The 22,556-nt window shown below is 51.2% G+C and overlaps 1 protein-coding gene across 2 annotated transcripts in view; it reads right to left on the bottom strand.

Moving 5' to 3' along the window:
- Window positions 1-22,556, bottom strand: part of ASCC3 (activating signal cointegrator 1 complex subunit 3) — a 108,419-nt gene that overhangs the window by 5,845 nt on the left and 80,018 nt on the right. For both annotated transcript variants that reach the window (XM_078615590.1, XM_078615591.1), the window contains exons 38-42: window positions 21,567-21,794; window positions 6,071-6,222; window positions 3,660-3,813; window positions 1,229-1,480; window positions 469-644 (exon numbers count right to left, since the gene is read on the bottom strand). In XM_078615590.1, the coding sequence (XP_078471716.1) occupies window positions 469-644; window positions 1,229-1,480; window positions 3,660-3,813; window positions 6,071-6,222; window positions 21,567-21,794 (962 nt within the window). The remainder of the gene's footprint in view (window positions 1-468; window positions 645-1,228; window positions 1,481-3,659; window positions 3,814-6,070; window positions 6,223-21,566; window positions 21,795-22,556) is intronic.

Below are 22,556 nucleotides of genomic sequence, written 5' to 3'. Positions count from 1 at the left end.
CTATTCACGCCTGCCCACTCTCGCTCTCCTCTAAACAGCCGAAATTCAACGTGGACCGGTCCGTCCGTCGCTCACTCGGTTGCACAACCGAAGTGCTCTCGACATCGCGCAAGTCAATCACCGCCCGCCAACTGCTTTGTCCACATCTGAGTGAGCGGTTGTGCAGCATAACCCCGGCCCTGGTCTGCGCGCAACTCAATCGTGCAACAGAATCGCTCGTGTGGAGCCCCGCCTTGTGCTGTGAACACGACCCCGTGCTACGTCAAAAGCGCCCGACTTTCCATCACCACCACCACCACCGTCGTCATCATCATCACCAGCCGTGATCGACCAACTGCTGGATGAAAACCCCCACAACCCGCAGCGGTGCAACAATGATCCACCACCCTGAGCTGAACCTTATTTGACCCGGTGACTGCATCCCCCGCCCCCCCCCCCTCTCTGTGACCTCCCAGCGTGACCCCTCACCGGCCCGTGCGCTCGGGGGCGTAGAAGGCCAGCGAGACGGTGGTGGCGCCGCGCACGAAGCCCACGCGCTTGAGAGCCAGCAGCTCCTTGCGGTCGACCTCGCCCAGGACCAGGATCCAGGCCTCGTCCTTGGGCTTGGGGAAGCGTGGGCACTGCGCCTTGCTTTCCGCCTTGCCCTGCGGGCGCGAGGGCGGCGAGTGTCACCGTGTGTCAGCGCCGTCGCTGTGCGTCAGCGCTTTCAGTGTCAGCTCCGTCGATGTGCATCAGCTTCATTGTCATTATCACCGTCATCTTTGTCATCATCATATGCATCATCATCAAAGTTGACATCGTCATCGTCAGTACCATTGTTATAATTAGTGTCGGTCACCACCAATCACTAAGTTTCATCATCATCAGTTTCAGTGTCATCATCAGTGTCACCGTGGTAATCATCAATCTCCGGTGTCATTGTTACCATCAACATTATTAGCAGCATTATCATAACCATTGACTGTGTCATCATAATTATAATTTTCATCATTATCAGTTTCGACAGTAATTATAATATTGTTGTTATCATCCCATTCATTTATCAGTGTATGCATGACGCACTTTGCCGTGAAGTGCTTGTAATTGCTGTGATGATAAAGGCTCATTAACATAATTATCATCACTATCACCACCACCTATGTCACCACCAGCAGCAGTAGAAGCACCACCACCATCACCACCACAACCACCACCACCATCACCATCCCTGCTGCTGTGCGCTTCGCACCTTGCCGTGGTGCGCCGCGTGGCGTCTCAGCCGCACGGTCAGCACGTACTCCTGGTCGGCGTGCAGCCGCAGCCACCGCTGCGCCGCCCGCGGGACGCCGTCGGCGCTCGGCACGGCCCGTTCAGTGCGGCTGCCCCCTCCTCCCCCTCGCCCCCCCGACTCCTGCACCTCCTCCTCGCCGCCGTCGTCCCAGCAGCCCCGCACGGTCACGCTCACGTCGAGCAGAGGCAGCGCCGACACGTAGGCCCACGCCTGGACGGGGAGAGGGAAGGGCGGCAGTGGGAATGGCGGCGGCGGAGAGAGGAGGATTGCGGAAGGGGCGGTGGGGAGGATGATGATGATGACGATGGAGAGAGTAGGAGGCATTTGTGGAGAGTGAGACAGGGTGGAGCAGTGCAATGATGAAGAGGATAAGGAGTGAAGGATGATTGGGAGGTCGGTGGAGGATGATGATTGGGAGATGAGTGAAGGATGATTGGGAGGTCGGTGGGGGATGATGATTGCGATAATGGTGGAGGAGGGGAATGAATGAGGGCGCAATTAAGAGGATGATGCAAAGGGAGGATGATTGCGATGGCGATGATGATGATGGAGGGATGATGCAAAAAATGGAGAAGAGATTCAGGAGGAGGATGGAGAGGATGAGGAGGATTTGGAGGAGAAAAATTAGGACAAATGTGGGTTAGGAGGATGAGGAGAAATATTGAAAGTGAGGAGGATTATATGAGAAGGTGGATGGGGAGGAGGAGGATGAGAAGGATGATGAACAGGGAGGATGACGGAGGAGCAGCATGAGCTTACACACTTGCGACATCTTAGCAGCAGTGATGATTTGACCTCGGATGTATCTTTAAGTGGGACAAGCTGCGGACCGTTAAAAACGCGTGCCCGCGGGGGAATCGGACCGTCATCCATCATCATCATCATGCGACTGCTGCTGCTGTTGCTGCTACTGGCAAGCGTGTTCGGCCTGCACGCTGTTGCAAGCACATCTTGAATTGGGCGCGCACGGGGGATTCGGGACCGTCGCACGTCACACAAACGATGCCGCTTTGCTCCCACCGCCCCCCCGTAACCACGGTGATACTGCCGCTATCTTCTGTGCGACATCCATGCTGAGGTGCATTGCTCCACCTCTGATCTCCGGCGGATGCATGCAAGGTGGCGCGCGCGCGTGGCCAATTCGCACCGTTGAAAACCTGGATTGCAAGTTACCAGCGCGTTATCCAGGGTCTGTTCTACCATCACATTTTTATCCCCCATATCTAGCCTTAACAGACCGCAGGAGCGAGTGCTGTTAAGCGAGTAGCACCTTTGAAGGCCGGCACAGCACACGAGGGGGTGGATGGCCAGAAGCACGCCCTGCCACACCACCCTGGGTACTCATTTGAGGCTGACTCGACCTAGGGGAGGCCCAGGACCTGTCCGATAATCGTCACCGGTGTTGGTGGCCCACGAGTGGGAATCGAACTCGGGTTGCTGGATTCGTAGCGCAGTGCGCTAACCGCTATGCCACCACTCTCCACACATTTGAAACCACGAGAAACAGGAGGCAAAAGGCAGCAAAAGCGACTTCCACGGCACTTTTCCACCACACGTTTTTTATGCCCCCCCCCCTCCACCACACACCCCACCGCTTACAGGAAGAAGTGCAAATATTAAAATTAATAATATTAATAATCGCAAGACAAGAAAACAAAATAACCAAAAGCTCCAATTAAATTCTCATCATCGCAGGTGAAATGAATTTCGGCGATTCCCCAGTGACAGAAATCAGCGGCGGTGTTTTTTTTTTCTTTCTCCACGGCTAAATCGAATTCTTGCCTCCTTGGCAAGGGTGGGGAGAGGAGGGGGCGGAGAAGATAGGAAATGAAAAAAGATCTCGTTTGGCGAGGACACCACTGTGCATATGATTATTCAATTAGCAGCGATGCAAGTCGGAGCTGTGATTATGCTGATTAAATGTAGGCACTGCGGCCAGCCTGCATCGTGACGCAAATGTAACAATTGTTGCCGGAGCTCATAAGTATTCATTGATTTTACATATATGTGTGTGTGTGTATTCATATACACTAAGATTGGCCCCTATCGCATTGACAGACTGCTGAGTGCTGTTGTTAGCGAGTAGCGCCTATTAAGGCTGGCACGGCACACGAGGGGGTGGGTGGCCAACACCACGCCTGACCGCCTTTGTCTTCCCAGTGACGATGAATTTACACATTGGACCAGGAACTCATTTAAGGCTGAGTTGACCTGGGGGAGGCCCACGACTGATTCAGATAATCGTCACAGGTGTTGGCCGTGAGCGGGAATCGAATTCTGATGGCTGGGTTTGTAACGCAGCGCGCTAAACGCTACACGACAGCCCCCCCTCCCCCCCACACAGCTTGACACAAGCGCACATTCGGCTGCAAAAGCAAGCTCTGCTCACCTGTGAGATGTGAGTGGGGGAAAGCTCCGGGGAGAGGATAGAGGCGAGCGTCGCTTCCCGGCCGTCGCAAGCCGCGATGAGTTGAGGCAAACTGTCGATGGGGCCCTTGAATCCTCCTCCCTTGGCTTCCATCCTCCGGCCAGCGCTCCACTTCCTGCGAGGGGGCCAGGTGACAACGAGCGACGTGACACCGGCGATTTCGCGGCGAGCCGTGCGGCAAAGCTGCAAGCTGTTACGCATTTTCCTGGTGAAAGTCAGCGTTGCGCCGTGAATCCGGCGAGCTGAGTTTACTCAACTATACTAAGCTATTTTTTTTATTGTAACAGTTAAGGCCCACTGAGCTTTCAAGGGCTTTTTCAGAAGCGACCTGGCCACAAATGATAGCTCAACGAAGTGGCTTATCACGTGGAAATTTATAGCAGCAAAATACTCTGAATTCATGTTGATTGTAAATGTGAAGGAACAACCGGAGGACACGGAGAAAAATCCACGCTACCACGGGTAGAGAGACATGCTAATTCAAAATATACAGCAGGTGTAACGGTCGGGATCGAACTCATGACATCCTGATACCAGGCGAGGCAGTTAACATCTCGCCACCGCAGCGCTCAAATTAATTGAATTCCCATCCAAGGCTAACACCGGGTGACAAGCGACATCAGGAATTGGGCCTGGGTCTCTCCCCCCCTCTCTCTCGCTTCACAACTTGCGCTGTGACCAGCGTGGTGAAGTAACAACCCCAGCGCCTGTCAAAGCACGGGGGGAGGGCCTTCTTCACCCACAAGTCGATTGATGAAGGGCTGTAAAAAATCGTTACATTGGGGCCACAGGCCACAGTCTAACGAAAGGATTACCACTTTTGACTTTCTGCAAATTGGTATTTATTTTATCAACCCTGGAGGGATGATGATGATGATGGTGGTGACAACTGGCCGAATTGACCCTCTGAGTGGGAATTGCGAGTCGATCACTTCAGGTATTGGGTGGTAGATTTGTGGCAGAAAGGAACCAACACCATCACGTGTTAACCAAACATAAATTTCACTCGACTTGAATGTGAAACGATACAAGATCCGCAGTGTAAAACATCTGTACCATCACAGGATGCCCATGAAATAATAAGAGCATAGCAGCTCAATGGGCCCTTCCTGCTGAAATAAATAAAATCTAACAACTAAAAAAAAACTGAAATAACCATTGCAAAAAAGAAGTAAAAGCAAAAAAGTAATCTGTGTACAAATGCATCACTCGGTAATGCTACACACAGCGAGCGGTAAAAAAAGTTTTTATAATGCGTGCGCAATAAAAGTTCCGCCGGACTTTAATCGAGGCTTACTTTGGAGCCCCCGTGCTTACGTTATAATCCTGTCTTATTGCACAATGATGTATTAATAGTAGTGGCTGTTAGAAAAAAAGACACCAACAAGGATAATCCTCCAGGATATACAACTCAGGCATATGAAGCATTCGCTGTGCGTGTGGTTTCAGGCCGGGGATGGTCTTGCACCGACATCGTATTCTCTGTTCGTCTGCTACAGCAGAAGTGCAGAGAATTTCAACAGGACCTACATATCTGTTCTATTGCCTTGGTCAAGGATTACGACACCATCGATAGACCAGGGCTCTGGGTTATTCTTCATGCCTTCAGGGTTCCTGATCCTCTGCTCACAATAATTACGGACCTGCATGATGATGGGCAGGCGTTGGATAAAGCTGCATGGCCAGGAGTTGACCTTGGGGTGTCCTCTGGCTCCTAGATTATTATTGAACAACTTGTTTGACCACGTAGTTCGAGAAGCTTTCCATGACTGTGCCAGAAAATATCCATCTGGTACAGATACAATGGGAGAGGCTGATCGATGCCCGCGTGCGGTCAAGGGATGGCTCCTTATTTATCAACCATGTCACTCACAACTGAGTCATGCCGATGATTTGGTAATTGCAGCTCACTCGCAGAAGGAGTTGGAGCCTCTGCTGCTGAACCTAGAGTGTGCCAATAAGAGGTGAGGCCTTACCATCAGCCCCACCAAAAACTAAGCACCTGCCTGGATATTTTTTTGTCAAACACTCCACCCCTCAACTCCCCCATGAGTGATGGGGCAGCTGTGGAGAGAGTGGAGAAGTTACAGTCACTGGGCAATCTGCTTATGACCGACTCCGGTTTGGTAACAGAGGCCTCACTCTGACTCAGTTGTGAGTGACATTATCTTTTCATCAGCTGCGAAAAAGCTTTGTGGAAGCTGCCTGGCCTGTTGCTCCACAGAAAGCTTCAGATCTTCAGCGAGTGAAGTTCGTGGCTGTCGTAACCACGACAGTAGCGATAAGAGAGTGACAAGGATTTGACAGACTGCCGGTGATGGAGCGAGTGGCTGGATGACCAATCACGCCGCTCCACGTGCCGGCGCTCTCACCTGAACAGGTGCAGGTGCTGCCTCTCCACGTTGGGCACCGTGAGCAGCGAGTGCTCGTGCAGCCAGCGCGCCTGCACCAGCATTTGCACCAGGTGGGCGACGCACAGAGCCGACACGAGCCAGCCCTGCTCCGCCACCGTGTCCAGCATCGCCTGACGCACGGGGCGCACACGGGGCGCACACGCGCGGGATTGCAGGAAGGGAGGATTGTAATCATCACCATCGCCGTCGTCATCATCACCGTCACCATCATCATCATCACCGTCACCATCGTTGCTGTTAGCCGTGATCTGCTGGATGAACGCCTCCCCCCCTCCCCAAGCTGTTGCCATCGTTGACGATCCTGCGATCAAACAATTCACCGAGCACCTGCACGCACATCCGACTAGCATGGTTGGCTACGTACGGTACGAAAGAAGTTCAATGTACATCAACATACATCCTCCCGCCCCCCCCCCACTCCGTTACAGACAGACGGACAGAGCTAACGCATCAGTGTTGGCGAGCGTTGATTATAATCGGAGAATGTTGAGAGGAAAAGGGACACAAGGAAGCGTTTTCTCATTCCCAGAAACATTTTGGTCGCGTGGCTTCGTAACGACTCCGTCTCCACAGAGGACGTGCTTTCTCCTCCAAATGCCACCCCACCATTGTTGTCAACTGTGCTAATCGCACCTCCGATTCGAACCTCCGATTCGCACCTTCGAATAGCACGGTTAGGCTACGTATGGTGCGAAAGAAGTTCAACATACATACATCCTCGATGGCAGTATCCTGCCCAAGCCCGCTTTTAACAAGTCAAGGTTATGCCTTACACCTGCGCGTGTTATTTAATTCGAGATGTTGACTACCTCGCCTGGTATGCAAGAGGTCGTGAGTTCGATCCCGTCCCTGACGCCTGCTGTATATTTGCTTTTCTCTCTCGCCGTGGTCGTGTGGATTTTTCTCTGGGTCCTCCGGTTTTTCCCTCCACATTTAATAACAAACTGTGATTGACGATAGTGATGGATTGCAGGGGATGACAGTGATGATGAGCGTGCGGTTATTGATTAAAAAAAAAACTCTCGTGTCTCACACAACAATTTTAACTCCCTCTAATAAAGCCAACTTTAATTGACAATGCACTTTACGGCCCGATGCGGACAGCTGTTATCTCAACGCTACCACAAACTGAAGCCACCCATTCTAACCGACTAGATTTTACAAAGCAGGCAATGGCAAAAAGGTCAAATAAGCATATTTGCAACATTTTCTGCCGTCTTTGACTCGCTGTAAAGGTGACAATCTGCAAGCGCTAAATTTAAATTGATTTCTTCTTTCGACGCACGGCTGTCTTGCGGACGCGCGACCATCGGGCACAGACCAGGCCGCAACTCAGTCGGGGTGTTAAATTGTCGCCGAACCGCGAGGGTGGTGACTAACAACACAACACGTGCCGGCCTGAAAGCAACACTCCGTTGAAGCGGCGAGCGCCTTATGGACGGGCCGGGAGGGGCATTAATGCGCTAATCCCCTCCTAAATGTGGTCAAGGGAGCAAATGTCTCATTCGGATGCCAAGATTAAACTGTCAATTTTTAATATCAGATCTTTATTCTCATTATTATAATTATTATTGTTGTGACTTTGAACGCTCGCTGCCGTACACCTTTGAATGACCATGATAGCCCAACACCGCCCTGCACTTAATAAATAAAAACTTGAACCGTTGTAACAGCAGTGTAAACATACACACACACACAGGGACACACACGGACACACGCACATCCACCCTGGCTCCCAGCGCATCACATCGACGCTGAGCTCTCACGCCACACGCGCTAAATTAAATCGCGCAATTTCTCATTATTAGCATAGTTAATGGGCCGCCAATCTTCCTTTTGAGCATCCCGCACAGACTGTGCGTTGATTAAAGCATTGGTATGCATTGCCACTGTCGCTCGCAACGAGCACAGGTGTATCGGCAGATTTAATTTTCATCGCTGTTTTTTTTTTTGGTATTTACACATGCACACACGTGCGCGCGCACACACACGAGCAAAGGCAGACAACAACAGCCGCCATTCGCTGAGAAGTGACGGTGACGTCACCATGGCACTTGTGCCAGGCTGGGTGCACTTTGAGGCCACGTGAAGTGTCGAAGGCTCGCTGGCAGTAGGTCACGGGACAGACCAAGCAGGTGCCACGGGTAGATTGACAGATGACTGGCAGATGCACTGCCTGTGCTCCCTAATGTGACAATTTGCTGCATTTTATTCGCCCGGCGCTACGCTCGTTGTTGTGAGCGTCAATCCTTTGCCCCCCCCCCGCTGTTGCAGGAGGGGCGACTGCCTCCAACTGCCCAGCAGCTTCAGTCACGAATCGAGGCCGATCTTGACACCGCTGGTACCAGTCATCCACACTGTGTTCAACAACCACCACGACCACTCTGCAAGTCACAACAACCACAACACTCACTCACCCACTTGCTCACCCACTCACACCACACTGCAGGTCACAACAACCACAACACTCACTCACCCACTCGCACCACACTGCAGGTCACAACAACCACAACACTCACCCACTCACTCACTCACTCACCCACTCGCACCACACTGCAGGTAACAGCAACCACAACACTCACTCACCCACTCACTCACCCACTCGCACCACACTGCAGGTAACAGCAACCGCAACACTCACTCACCCACTCGCACCACACTGCAGGTAACAACAACCACAACACTCACTCACCCACTCACTCACCCACCCACACCACACTGCAGGTAACAACAACCACAACACTCACTCACCCACTCACTCACCCACTCGCACCACACTGCAGGTAACAACAACCACAGCACTCACTCACCCACTCACTCACCCACTCGCACCACACTGCAGGTCACAACACTCACTCACCCATTCACTCACCCGCTCGCACCACACTGCAGGTCACAACAACCACAACACTCACTCACCCGCTCACTCACCCACTCGCACCACACTGCAGGTAACAACAACCACAACACTCACTCACCCGCTCACTCACCCACTCGCACCACACTGCAGGTAACAACACTCACTCACCCGCTCACTCACCCACTCGCACCACACTGCAGGTAACAACAACCACAACACTCACTCACCCGCTCACTCACCCACTCGCACCACACTGCAGGTCACAACAACCACAACACTCACCCACTGACTCACTCACCCGCTCGCACCACACTGGGCAGGTCACGACATTTCTTGGTCCGCTTCCTGCCCCGCACTGCTCGATTAACCAAGCCACTGCCTCATAGCACGTTCAAGAGCAACTCTGCGGCTAAATGACAATAATATATTAGGCCAACTTGCACGAAACATAATCTGCCAATGGACGATGCACTACCAGGTACAGAGCATTTCATTAGGCTGTTTAGGCGAGTCTGGAAGTTGAATACATACAGTAATTGGCTCTGTGTGTTTGCAGACCGTTCCTCACTTACGCCATTTAAGCACTCCCGACATTGATTGCAATGTGTTCATTCATTCACCGTATTGCAGTTGCACATTCACTGCTCATGGTCGATGTAAAAAAAAAGAACTGCTTTTTTAACAGCGATTCATCAAGAGGGGCGACCGGGTGGGGGGGGGGGCATCAGATGTCAGGAAGCGGAGCTGGCACCGCTGAGAACCTGGGTTCGAATCCAGGCAAGCACCACGTGTGGTTTAAAACAGGGTTCTCGAGCGCTGCGAGTTGATGGGCTGAGCGCGGTCACCAATGACCGCACCAACAAACAGACAAACAAACTCCCATCACATTTAGTTCCCTCCTTAATTAGGCTTAATTTCAGCGCGGAGAATTGTCGACATTGAATCTGACTCGTGGCCGACATTTGAAAGCGTTGGCCCCCGTCTGTGCTGACTAAAGGTCACTTGAAGGGACCTCGGAGGGAGCTCTGTGACATCTACTTCTGTGGCTCGTTCTCGAACACCAAGGATGGCACTGCTCAAATGAGAAATCTGGACGAGTTCTTCGTCTTAACGACGTGACGCCAGTAGCGGAATCGGGGTACAATTTTGGATTTTGAGGTTGTTAAATTATGAAATAATATTATCTGCATGAATCTAGTTGATGTATAATCACACAAACGACCACCCACGACCCACATGTTACGGGGAAGTTTTTATTCTGCAGTGCATTGACAAAGCAATGGAAATGAAAAACCTACCCCACGAACAAAAATACAAAATATTTTTTTCTGTTTGGCAAATTTATCTTTGGTGAAATATGAACGACCTCAACTGCTATACAGGAGGTCATCGTGGGTTCGATCCCAATCCTGACTCCTATATATTTGGAATTTGCATGTTCTTCCCATGGCCGTGTGGATTTTTCTCCGGGGCCTCCGGTTTTTCCCTCCACGTCCAGAAACACGCGTTTCGAATATTGGGCTGCTCTAAATTTGCACGCGAAAAGCCGCTTCGTTGAGCTCCCATTTGTGGCCAGGTCGCTAGTGAAAAGAGCTCCATAGCTCAGTGTGCCAAACCTGGTAAAATAAAATATATATATATATCGTTCATCTTCTTGGTTCTTTCGGTAAAGTCACGTAGAAGGGAAATAATAAAATAATAAAAATAAAACATAATAAAATACAATTCTCATGACGTTTCGGCCACAACACAAGCAGCCGTCCTCAGGAGAAGAACAGGGCTGTCGGAAAGACAGCGTCTTCACCTGAGGACGGCTGCTTGCGTTGTGGCCGAAACGTTGTGAGAATTGTATTTTATTATGTTAGATTTTTATTATTTTATTATTTCCCTTCTACGTGACTTTACCGAAAGAACCAAGAAGATGAATCCCTGCAGTCACGAAAGCTTTAAATCGAAATATATATAGTTTTTAAATGTGGGTGAACACAGGAGTGACCAGAGAATGCGTCTACACACTCACCAGAAATCACCGTTAGCAGGTTTGAATGTACGCCTGCCTACATTATGCAAACGTGCAGAGGCATGCACACACACACACACGCGCAAATGTTCCTGGTGCTGTGTATATATATATAAACACCTGCTCTAATTAACCAAGTTTAGCCAGTTTTCATAATAACTTAATTGAAACACAATGGAAATTCACCATTTGCATAATTGGCTTCATTGAAATACAACATAAGTAATGTGGAATGAATATGCTTCAAAATGGATTGAACCGTGCATGATAGCGCATTGGGATTGGTGCGTTGGGGATGTACGGATGAATTGCACCGTACAAATGTAAATAAGTATTATTATTACAGGCAAACGCGTGCCTCGTGCTGGGTAAACATGTCCACTGGGGAGACAAAGGCGGCCGGGCGTGGTGCTGGCCACCCATCCCCTCATAGGTACTGGCTGACAGCACCGGCGCCAAAAAGTCTGTTAAGGTTACATCTTTGCTTTTGTGCATGCGTCTCTGCAAAATGTGTTATTCATCCGTTTCATTTCATTGTTTCTCTGGCCGGTAAATGCGGCACATGTTTAGAAAGCGGAAAAAAAAACGCTCGCAAACCCACAACGAGCAATGTGTCCTTTCCATTCAATCGATTCTCGGATAACGAAATAAATAAATAACTAGCAACCCCCCCCCGCCTTCACCAAACCAAAGAAAGATCGCAGGAGACCGAGAGAGAGAGAGAAAAAAAGATTTATGCTCGAATCGCTCGCTAGAAAATCCAGACACCTGCTACCCCGTGTACACACTCTCCCAGCCGGCCAGCCAGCCCCACAACCTCTCTCTTCTCCTGCACATCGCTTCCCCATCTCCACTCTCCCCCCCCCCTGCTCCTTTTCCCCCATTTCCCATTTTTCGTCCCAGACGCCCACGCGCCGCAGCAGCAGCAACCCCCCCCGCCCCCCCCCTCCTCCCCCATAGGAGCCTTGCCTCAAGCTCGCTGCCGGCAGACTTAACACGCTGGCATTAGGAGCTAACACGCACTCTAATTAAGGGCAATCTGTGTCTCCTTTGGACGGGTGCCCCTGCAATATGCCCAGCGACACACACCATCCCTTTTTCTTACTCCCCGCTGACCCACCCTCCCTCCCGCCCCATCCAAATCCACATTCATGTCCGCACCATCCCCCCCCCCATCACCAACCCGAACCCCATCCCATAGCGTCCCCCCGCGCCCCCAACGCAGAGCGAGCAGAACCCAATGGCTCACCCACCAACACCTCGATCGCTGCCACCACCACCACCACCCACCACCCACCCCCTCCCCATAGTCCCTCCACACAAAGGAGACCCAGGGGAGGCGTCTAATTTAACGGGCGAGCGAGCGGAGAGATTTACAGGCGCACGCTTTTACACGGTTTCACAGGTTGGGGGCGCGTGGAGTCATTAGCATAGCGGCTCTTGGTCAATGCGCGAGCACAGTTTTACACTTACGCCGCTCTCAATGGATACGCCGCGACGTATTCATCGACCGGCCAGTTCACGGCGTCGTCTGTCCGCGTCGAGCGGCCAACGGGCGCGGCACGAAGTCTCCGCCGTTGGCCCCGGAGCCAGCGGGGGAAATTCCACGTTAGCAGCAATTTTCGTCGGTGTAAAGTGCTCGCTCAATTTTTGCCCACCCCGGAGGCATGATGGGATGAGTCCATCCTTGACGACATGTTGAACTCCACGAGTCCTGACAAGTAACACAATCTAAACATAATGCCACCCACTCAGAGATATTTATACGAGCTGTGATGTATTTATGAGCTGTGAAAATTATATAGTGCACAATGACTTGGTCGAACACAGTAGACGCATACATTTGATGATGCTCACAATGTATACTGTAATAAAATCAGCCAGGATGTGTCCGATCTTGGAAGCAAAGTAAGTTTGAGCCCGGACAGAGTTTGGATGGGGCAAACGGCGTGCATAACGGGTGTTACAGGCAGTGGGGCTACACCGTGGGCTGCGGAAAGGAGTTCAGGAAGAAAAAAAACACCCAACACAGCCACAAAGGGAAAAGCTAAAAGGAGGTGACGTGTTGGGTGAATGGTTATTTGTTTATAGTCCATACTTAGCCAGGAAAGTAGATGATATAGATAGGCTAGAGAAGCAGAGTCTACCTCCATGGCCTACCTATACTCGTGCAGTGAGACAAAGAGAGAAAGAGAGAGACAGGCAGCAACTGGCGCAAACACAGACATTGAAAGAGAGACCCAAAGGACAGAGAAATCGGGAGAACTCGGGAGACGAAGGAACGGAGGGAGAGAATCAGCCAAAGACACGCAGAAGTGACAGAAACACAAAGAGCGAGCAGCAAGCGACATGCACAGAAAGAGACACACAGACACAGAGAGAGAGAAACAGAGAGAAGCATAGGACACAGACAGAGGGGGAGAGGAAGAAGCAGAAGTCATTTAGAAAGCTACGGGCTGGGGTCATGCCTTGCCGGCATGTGCTGCGATAAATCGTCTCCGCTCCCACCACCGGGCCGGGCAGCGAGCCAGTAGGCGACGCAGACTTCATTATCGTGAGGAAGACGGACCACGCTGGCGGCGGCCAAGAGAAATGCCGAGACGCAAAACTTACACACACACACGTGTCGTCGTCGTTGTTGTTGTTGTGGGCTGCACTTTTGCATGGTTCAGTCGAGTTAAAAGTGTCCCGACACTTTTGCATTGTCTCTGCGCTGTTCGCCTCTTGACGTTCTCTGGTCTGACACTGGTGGTGAGACTAGGCCACAGAGAAGGCCGTCTCTGGTGGAGGCCAATCAGTTTCAAAGACAACGCCACATATTATTAGAGCGTGTTTTTGTTTGCATGTTTTGCCACAAGTACCGTGTGTGTTGTTAATGCAGACCTGATGCCTTGCAAAAGGTTTCCGTTTGGTATTTTAACATCTTAACACCGATTGTTGTATTGCCAGGAAGGTTAAAACCTTTTGTTATTCATCATCAGTCGAACTGGTTAGGCAAATCTAAATGACCGTGCTTCTATCGTCTTATCGTATCTTATTTTATATTCGTAGAGCGCCGGTATCGTGCGAGGAACATCAGCACCAGCGCTGGGGCACTCCGCAAGGCAGGCTCAGGCGTTAAACGAGAACGTGGTACGGGGCGTGGCAACGTCGGCACTGGGGAGACAAAGGCGGCCGAGCCCGGCGCCAGCCACCAGCGTCCTCGCGCGCCGTGCCGGCCTTTTCAAAGGTAACCAAATAACTTGGCAATGTCCCCTTCACGCATCCCGTCTCTCCGGCTTGGAAAATGTTAAATAAATAAAAGCATCATTTCAGCAGCACTGCTGCAATACAAGCAAAACTCTGGACCGGTTCGACGCACGGTGTCTGACCAGCAGTCGGGTTTTATTTTAATCGATGCTGGTGAACTGGCGACCTTAGAGGAAAGGACATGGGGGTGGGTGTGTTGGTTCGACACAAAATAAAAAAAAAGCAACTCAAAATAATCACGAGCTCGCTTTAAAGCACTTGTTCAGAGACGCCTGTATTGGGCCCTGCGAGGGATATTCTTCTGAACCGTCTTTGTTCAAAAGAGAAATGGAATACAACGTACGCACACACATGGTAATGAGCGTGCACGTATTTTGGTAGTCCCGCGTAGCGCCTTTCACAGGACACCTCATATGATTTGTATGTGTCTTCCCGCTAAACTAACTCGCATGCCAAACACACGCAAACTATTATCTCCCTTCCCTTGCCCATAAAAACAGCGGCGATTGTGCCTCGCCGCAGCTGCTGTAAGCAAGACGATTTCTCCAAGTCGCAAGTACAATTGCTGTATGCTTTTAAACCGCACGTGTCCCGCGCAATACAAAGCAACTCCCCCCCCCCACCCCGTTAAGCCTGACTGACTGCCGGAGCCAGTGGCGTTAGCGAGCACCCACTAAGGCTGGCCCCAAGTGGAGCGGCCTGCAACATTCCTGGCCGCCTTTGTCTCCCCGGTGCCCGTTTGAATACTGAACCAAGTACTAATTTAAGGCTGAGCTGACATCGACACGTGGTTACGAAAATATATGGCTACATATGAACAGACAAAGATACCCCATGTAGCCTGAACAAAATGTTGGGGCAAGTGCTATTAGTGAGCACCTATGAAGGTCGGCACAGCACACGAGGTGGTGGGTGGCCAGCAGCACTCCTAGCCGTCTTTGTCTCCCGCATGGCGATGTTTACACACTGCACCAGGTACTAATTTAAGGCAGAGTCGACCTAGGGGAGGCCCAGGACCGGTTCCGTTTATCGTCACTGGAGTTGGCCATGAGTGGGAATCGAACTCGGGTTGCCGGGGTTCGGAGCGTAGCGCGCTAAACCGCCACTGCTCCCCAAGCGCACACACACACACAGCTATACATGCACACACACACATGCACACACACGCACACACACGCACACACACTCACACACACACACATACACGCACACACATACACGCACACAGCTATACACGCACACAGCTATACACGCACACACACGCACACACACACACACACACGCACACACACACGCACACACGCGCACACGCACACACGAAGAATCCAAAACGTGCACCTGCATGTCTGGGCAACCAGTGCATTGGGGTCACATCCTGACTTATGCCGCGAGAGTAGAAAGATGTCCTCTAAGCTTTTTTCCCCCTCTCTCTTTCTTTCCCCACCGCCGATAATTCTTGGAGATGCCTCTGCGTTGGCGTTCTGTGCAGAGCGAGCGCCCTTGGCGAGTATCGCTCTGCGCTCAAACTTTTACGCGAAGCTGACAGCGCTGCGAGCGCACGGCCCAGGACAGGCCGCGCTCGCGACAACCGCGTCGCCGACACACTTTGCAAAGCGTGATCTATCACCCCGAGGCCGTCAAAAACGGGTCGCACTCTCTTGGCGCTCTTGACGAATTATCGCGTTGCTGTGGAGCATTGTGGGCAGAAGCAAACATACATCGCAGCTCCGTTCGGAGTCTCCAAATAAATGAATAATAAAAATATGTTGCTTAAGTCCATCAGCCAGTTGTTGGCTTTCGAGGCCAATATTTTCCAGCCAGATTTGTTCGGGCAAGCAAATTCTTAAAGAGTGGTCAGTCAACACAAAGACTGGCCTTCTTGGCATACTAACGTGGAATTTCCACCACTGGCTCAGGGCTGCCAGCAGAGATGAGCACGGTCTCTCCCATTACTAATGCGACATTTTTTTCTGAGAATAAAAGCAAATAGTGAAGTTGTAACTCGATGAGGAATTACTAACTTTTGTCGTGTAGATTATAAACCTCGGTTACGCGGCCCCGTCAAGACACGGGTCTTGAAGCTTCATTAACGGGTGAAAAAGTCTGGAGTGACTTTCAAACACACTGCCACGGTACTTGTGATGCCACTCCGCTGGTGCTGCATGGACACGTTTCCCCGCTGGGTATTTATTACATATGTAGCTACTACATATGTAGCTACTACATATGTAGCTTCTTGTGCTACTGGGATAATCCGGCACTGCCCGACTCCATTTCTGATGGCTAATTTCTTACTTTCCTTTGCCATCAGGATCATTATCATCGTTATGATCGTCACAAACACTTCTACAATTCTACAAACGCAGCACCACGACGGTCAATCCAACGGCCATCCTACGCGCACCACCGCCACTTGTACACCTGCCACAGTAACGTGGAATTACCAACGCTGGCGCACGATCGTTTGAAGGGGGGGTGGGTTGTCTGTGGGGAGTCATTTAAGACTTTCGCTGCAGCACTCTCAGGAAGATGTACCCCCCAATCCAACTCAAATTGCCTTTAACAGCGGAGGGTTAGGATGTGAAAAGTAATTGTGGGCAATTAAAGGGGCCTCGTTTCTTGTTCTACCCCTTCGTCTTCTGCCTCACTCTCTCTTCTCGCTCGCTCGCTCCACCCCCGACCACCAACCAACCCAAACGTTTGGCCGCACGGGCAGAACGGCATCCGGCCCGCTCCACAGACAGCCCCCTCCACCCGCGCCCCAACCCACCCCCCCACAGTTCGCAGCGCAATTACATTAATTCGTCTGTTTTTGCAGTGGCCGTTTGTTCCCAGACCCCCCCCGCCCCTACCGATGCCTTGCCATGTCTTAGACGTAATTAATACGGTATTTTCTGGACTCGCGACAGTAACCAGCATTGTGCCTGCACGTGGCTTCCACGCTGGTTAGCTGGGATGTCGGCGACCAGCGTCGGCGGGTTGAGATTCCCGGACGTGGTCAACACCGGTGACGATTACCTGAATGGGCTCTGGGCCCTGCGCCCTTAGGTCGACTCGGTCTTAAATGAGTACCTGGTTGCGGCGTGAAGACATCAACATTGGGGAGACAAAGGTGGCCGGGCGTGGTTTCTGGCCACACCAATCCCCTACCGTGTTTCGTATTGGCCTGAAAAGCTGCTCGCTACCAGCATTTGCCCAAGTAGTGTGTCAAAGACTACACGGGACACCTTTGTCGTTGTGCGTGCGTGTGTGCAAACACGCGTGCCTGTACGCCTGTACGCGCGTACCGTACGTAACACACGCAAACGCGTACACTACACACGCCGTCACAAACTTCTATTTCTCTCGAGCAGCAACAAAAAACCCACTCCCGACTTACTCCGTCTCAACAGCAATCCACACGCCCATTCCCCATCCTCGCCCCTCCTCAAAGGCCCAAAGAGCAGCGGGCAGGCAAGGAGAGCCTTCGCCCTGTTGCCCGGAACTTATTCTGCAACCTGAGAATACCAAGGAAACATTAGAGAAGGGTCTTTATCTGACCCCGTTCCTATCCATCACTCTGGGCTGCATCCACCCACCCATCCACCCACTCGCCCACCCATCTACCCCACCAGTCACCCCAACCCCAATTGCGTGGACACCCCCCCAGTAGGTTCCCCCCTCTGCCCCCCCGCCGCAGAAAACCGGAATGGCTGGCAATCTGTCAATGGCATGGCCGTGAGCTCAGAGCCTTTTACAACCGGGCGCACATAGCCCTGGCCAAAACGAAGTCCCGTTTATAAATAGCCCAGATCGCTGCAGCGTTTGAGGATGAGGGCAATTAGGGCCAATTTTAAATCAGCCGCTTCTTCTGAAAGTCGTCGCGAATGCAATTGCGAGCTTAGTGATGCTTACCGACAAACGCGAGTGCGCGCGCGTGTGTGCGCGTGTGTGTGCACGCGAGGTCTGTTCAGAGGTTTAGACACCGCTTTATCCTGTGTATGATGGGTGCGCGCGCGTGTGTGTGGGTATGCGGGGAGCGGTCGTGTAACGGTTAGTGTGAAATGCGCTGTGAAACCGGCGACCCGAGTTCCATTCTCGCTCATGGCCAACATTGGTGATGTGTATCTGAACCAGGGCCTCCTCCATGTCAACTCCCGCACCTCCGATTAGCAAGGGCGGCAAGGCAAGGTGCGAAAGAAGTTCAACATACATACACACAACTCGGCTTGAAGTGAACATCTGGTACAGTATATAAACATCAGCACTTGGAATACAAAGGCGGTCGGGCGTGGTGCTGGCTGCACCACCCCCTTGTGCGCAGTTCCGGCCTTCACAGGTGCTCGCTAGCAGCACTTTCCCCAACAGCCTGTGTAGGCTACACGGGGGATCTTTGCCTCTGTGGGGAGTGTTGGTGTTTCGGTATGACTGTGCTATAAAACCGGCGACCTGGGTTCGATTTCCAGCCATGCAAAACATTACCGGCATGTGGTATTTGAACGTTTGCCCTGGCACGAGGTGTGATTAGCAAAGCGATACGTGAATGTTCTCCCTCGGGTCAAACTCAGCCTGAAGTGAATGCCTTGCATGGTGTGTGAATATCGCTGCAAGGGAGACAGAGATGGCTAGGTGTGTTGCCGACGACACCGACCCTCCGTCGTGCCGTGCCGACCTTAATAGGAGCTTGCTTACAGGACTCGCCCCCCACGTTCTACAAGACGGTGTATGCGGAGTGTCCAAGTGCGCAAAGTATCGCCACACCGAAATAAGCACTGGGAATTGTTCCTTTCCTTTGGAAAAGCTCCAAATAGCACAGGTGGCGACGTACGGTGGGTGGAAAATAAGTTCAACCTACGTACATACATGCAGTGGTGGAAATGCCACATTCTTATAAGGATGACACCAATATTGCCTTTCCATAAGTGAGTAGTGCAGCCTCAACAGTTGTTTTATTTATGAAACCTGCAGAAATGACGATTTCGTTTCTGGTAGTAGTAACAATGGTTGTGGCTGTAGTTATGATGGTTATGACTAGGTTATTACAGTATTGATACTTGTGGTTGTCATGACGATGATAGTGGTGGTGATGATGGTGGTGACTATGGTGATGGTGGTGACGATGGTGGCTGCGATGATGAGGGTGGTGAAGAAGATGATGATGGTGGCAGTGGTGGTTGTTGTGGTTGTCGTGATGACGATGGTGGTGGTTGTGATGATGAGGGTGGTGATGACAACGACAGTGGAGGCTGTTGTGGCTGTAGTGACGACGACTGTAATGATAACAATGATGATGATGGGCACCGATACGGCCGAGCGAACACCAGTCCTGGACTCAAACACGTGCCCTCTCACGACTGTGCGCCCGGCTCTTCAAACCACCGAGCCAGCCGCTAAGTCACAACACATCACACGGCTCATTTACTCAACACGCAAACACACACACACATGACCCACAGCTCTGGCCACGTGACCACGCGTTCACATTTCTGCGGTGGTCAGCCGAAGGGACCACCTTTCACGTCTGGCCCATTCCGAAAATAATCCGCGCTCACAGCTTGCGAGATCCTGGAAAGTTTCTCCTTAACTTTTATGTGGGCGGGCGGCGGCGGGGGGCTTTAATTATTATTATTATAATTATATATTTTTTTGTCCTTCACTCCCCCAGTCCCCCAGGCCTAGATTGTGTCGGATTTCAAAGGGGCCGCGGGATGTGAAGATGGCACGATGAGACGATGCGACACGACAGGCGAGGGGTTGGGGGGCAGGGGTCTCGCACACAGACACTCACAACAGAGAGGTGAGTGACATCAAGAGCGCAATGTGTTGTTCATACACGTGTACGCATGCGTGTACACAAGCATGTATATATATGTAAACTAAAACTTTTTTTAATTTTACCAGGTAAGGCCCCACTGAGCTATGTAGCTCTTTTTCGGAAGCGACCTGGCCACAAATGAAAGTTCAACGAAGTGGCTTATCGTGTGGAAATTGATAGCAGCCAAACAGTCTAAGCGGGTGTTTATTCTAAATGCGGAGAGAAAAATCGGGAGGTCCCGGAGAAAAATCCACATGACCACGGGGCGAACACGTAAACTCCAAATATACAGGCGTCAGTCGGGATGGAACCCACAAACTCCTGTACACCAGACGAGGAAGCTAACATCTCTCCACACGTACGCACATATACATGTATGTGTACGCACATATACATGTATGTGTACGTACGTAAAGACACCTTCCCACCGGTAACCTTGACGGACTCTTTGCTGCGTGCAAGCCCTGTTAGCGAGCGCCTATTACAGCCAGCACGGCACACAAGGATGTCGTGGCCAAAGCCAAGCCATGCTCCGCCGGCTGTCTTCATCTCTCCAGTGGCGATGTTTACACGCCGGGCCGAAAACTAATTTAATGTTGAGTCGAACTATTAGGGGAGGGGCCCAGGACCAGTTTAGATGTTTGTCACCGATGTCGGCCGTTTGTGTGCATCGCAGCGCAGTGTGCTAACCACTGCGCCACTGCTCCCAACATATATATAAAGACAAAGATACACACACGTCCGCATTATATAGTGAAGATGGGCAGATAATAATAGATTGAAAGAAACTACGAGTATTAGTAACATTCCATGAGAGCAATGAGAGAAGGATAGTCTAGCAAGTGCTAGGGTATCTGTAGAGCCAAACTTGCTGACGGTGCTGCTGTTGCTGATGGTGCTGAAATGGAGATGATAATGCTTAACAAAAAAAAACATATTTCTATATTACTGTCGATGCTATGTTTAGAACAATACTGCAGCTCCTGATTAAACAGGCTAGACAATCGTGGTAAGTCATGATGATCTTGAGGATGCTGTTGATTAAAACCATAGATGTTTATAATGATGCTGATGAATACGATTTTAATAATAATCTACTCGATTCTTGTGCATGAAGGGAGCAATGTGCTCAGGAGATGAATGCCAATGGCGGGGTCTGCTGGTCACGACGAGAGGGCTTCAGTGGAGAGAATTCGTGTCGTTTTGCTGTTCCCTCCTCCAACGAAGGAGCTCCGACTACAGTCTGACAATGCTACGATTGTTTAACAACTTTCGCACCGTACGTAGCCAACCGTGCTAATCGGAGGGGTGGTAAGGCCCTACTGAGCTCATATAGCTCTTTTTTAGAGAAAGAGAGAAAGAGAACACACAAACTCCATATATACAGGCGTCAGGTTCGGCATCGAACCCATGACCTCCTGCATACCAGGCAAGGTAATTAACATCCCGCCACCGTGGGGGGAAGTGGTGGTTGGCACACCGAAGACGCAAACTGCAAACACACAGCACTGACCGACACGCCGACCCTCACCTGGCACACGCGGAGCGCCTGGTCGAGCACGGACTTGGTGTCGGTGCCGTAGTCGGGCGAGGGCAGCGGTACGCGGCCCACGTGCGCCAGCAGCAGCAGCAGCGCCTTGGTGTGCGCGCTGTCCATGGGCCGCTGGGCCACGCCGTCCAGGGACACGTGACCCGCCAGCTCCAGGTTGAGCGAGTCCTCGTTGTGGCGCACGGGCAGCTCGGCGTACTCGGAGGCGTCCTGCGGGGCGAGCGGCGCGCACGGCGTCACGGTGGTGGTGGTTGCACATCATTACAATGATGATGATGGTACATTGTTACAATGATGATGTTGGTACATCATTATAATGATGATGTTGGTACATCGTTACAATGATGATGTTGGTACATTGTTACAATGATGATGTTGGTACATTGTTACAATGATGATGTTGGTACATTGTTACAATGATGATGTTGGTACATTGTTACATTGATGGTACATTGTTACAATAATATGTTGATACATTGTTACAATGATGATACAGTATTGCAATGATGATGCATTATTACAATGTTGATGATGCATTGTCACAATGATGATAAATTAACACAATTATGATGATGACACCTACGGTATCACGATTATGATAAAAGCGACCGCATCTCAATACACTGTGCAAGAACACTGCGCGTGTTTATTTTATATTGGCAAGCGATATCCGCACCGCCGATTTCCCGCACCTCCAATTAGCACGGTTGGCTAGGTACAGTGCGATAGAAGTTCAACGTACATACTTACATCTGGATGTTCTCCCTAGGGTCAAACTCAGCCTGAAGTGAATGCCTTGCATGGTGTGTGAATATCGGTGCAAGGGAGACAGAGATGGCTCGGTGTGTTGCCGATGACACCAACCCTCCGTCGTGCCGTGCCGTTCCGACCTTAACCTTTTCGTGTTTCTGAGATGTCTGGCAAGTTGCAGGTTGGGTGTCCCATTCACCTCAGAATTTTGGAAAGTGCACC

Source organism: Lampetra planeri, chromosome 47, assembly GCF_965212315.1.
Source record: "Lampetra planeri chromosome 47, kcLamPlan1.2.h2, whole genome shotgun sequence".
NCBI classification, from domain to species: Eukaryota; Metazoa; Chordata; class Hyperoartia; order Petromyzontiformes; family Petromyzontidae; genus Lampetra; species Lampetra planeri.
This window is presented reverse-complemented; position numbering and strand designations above follow the sequence as displayed.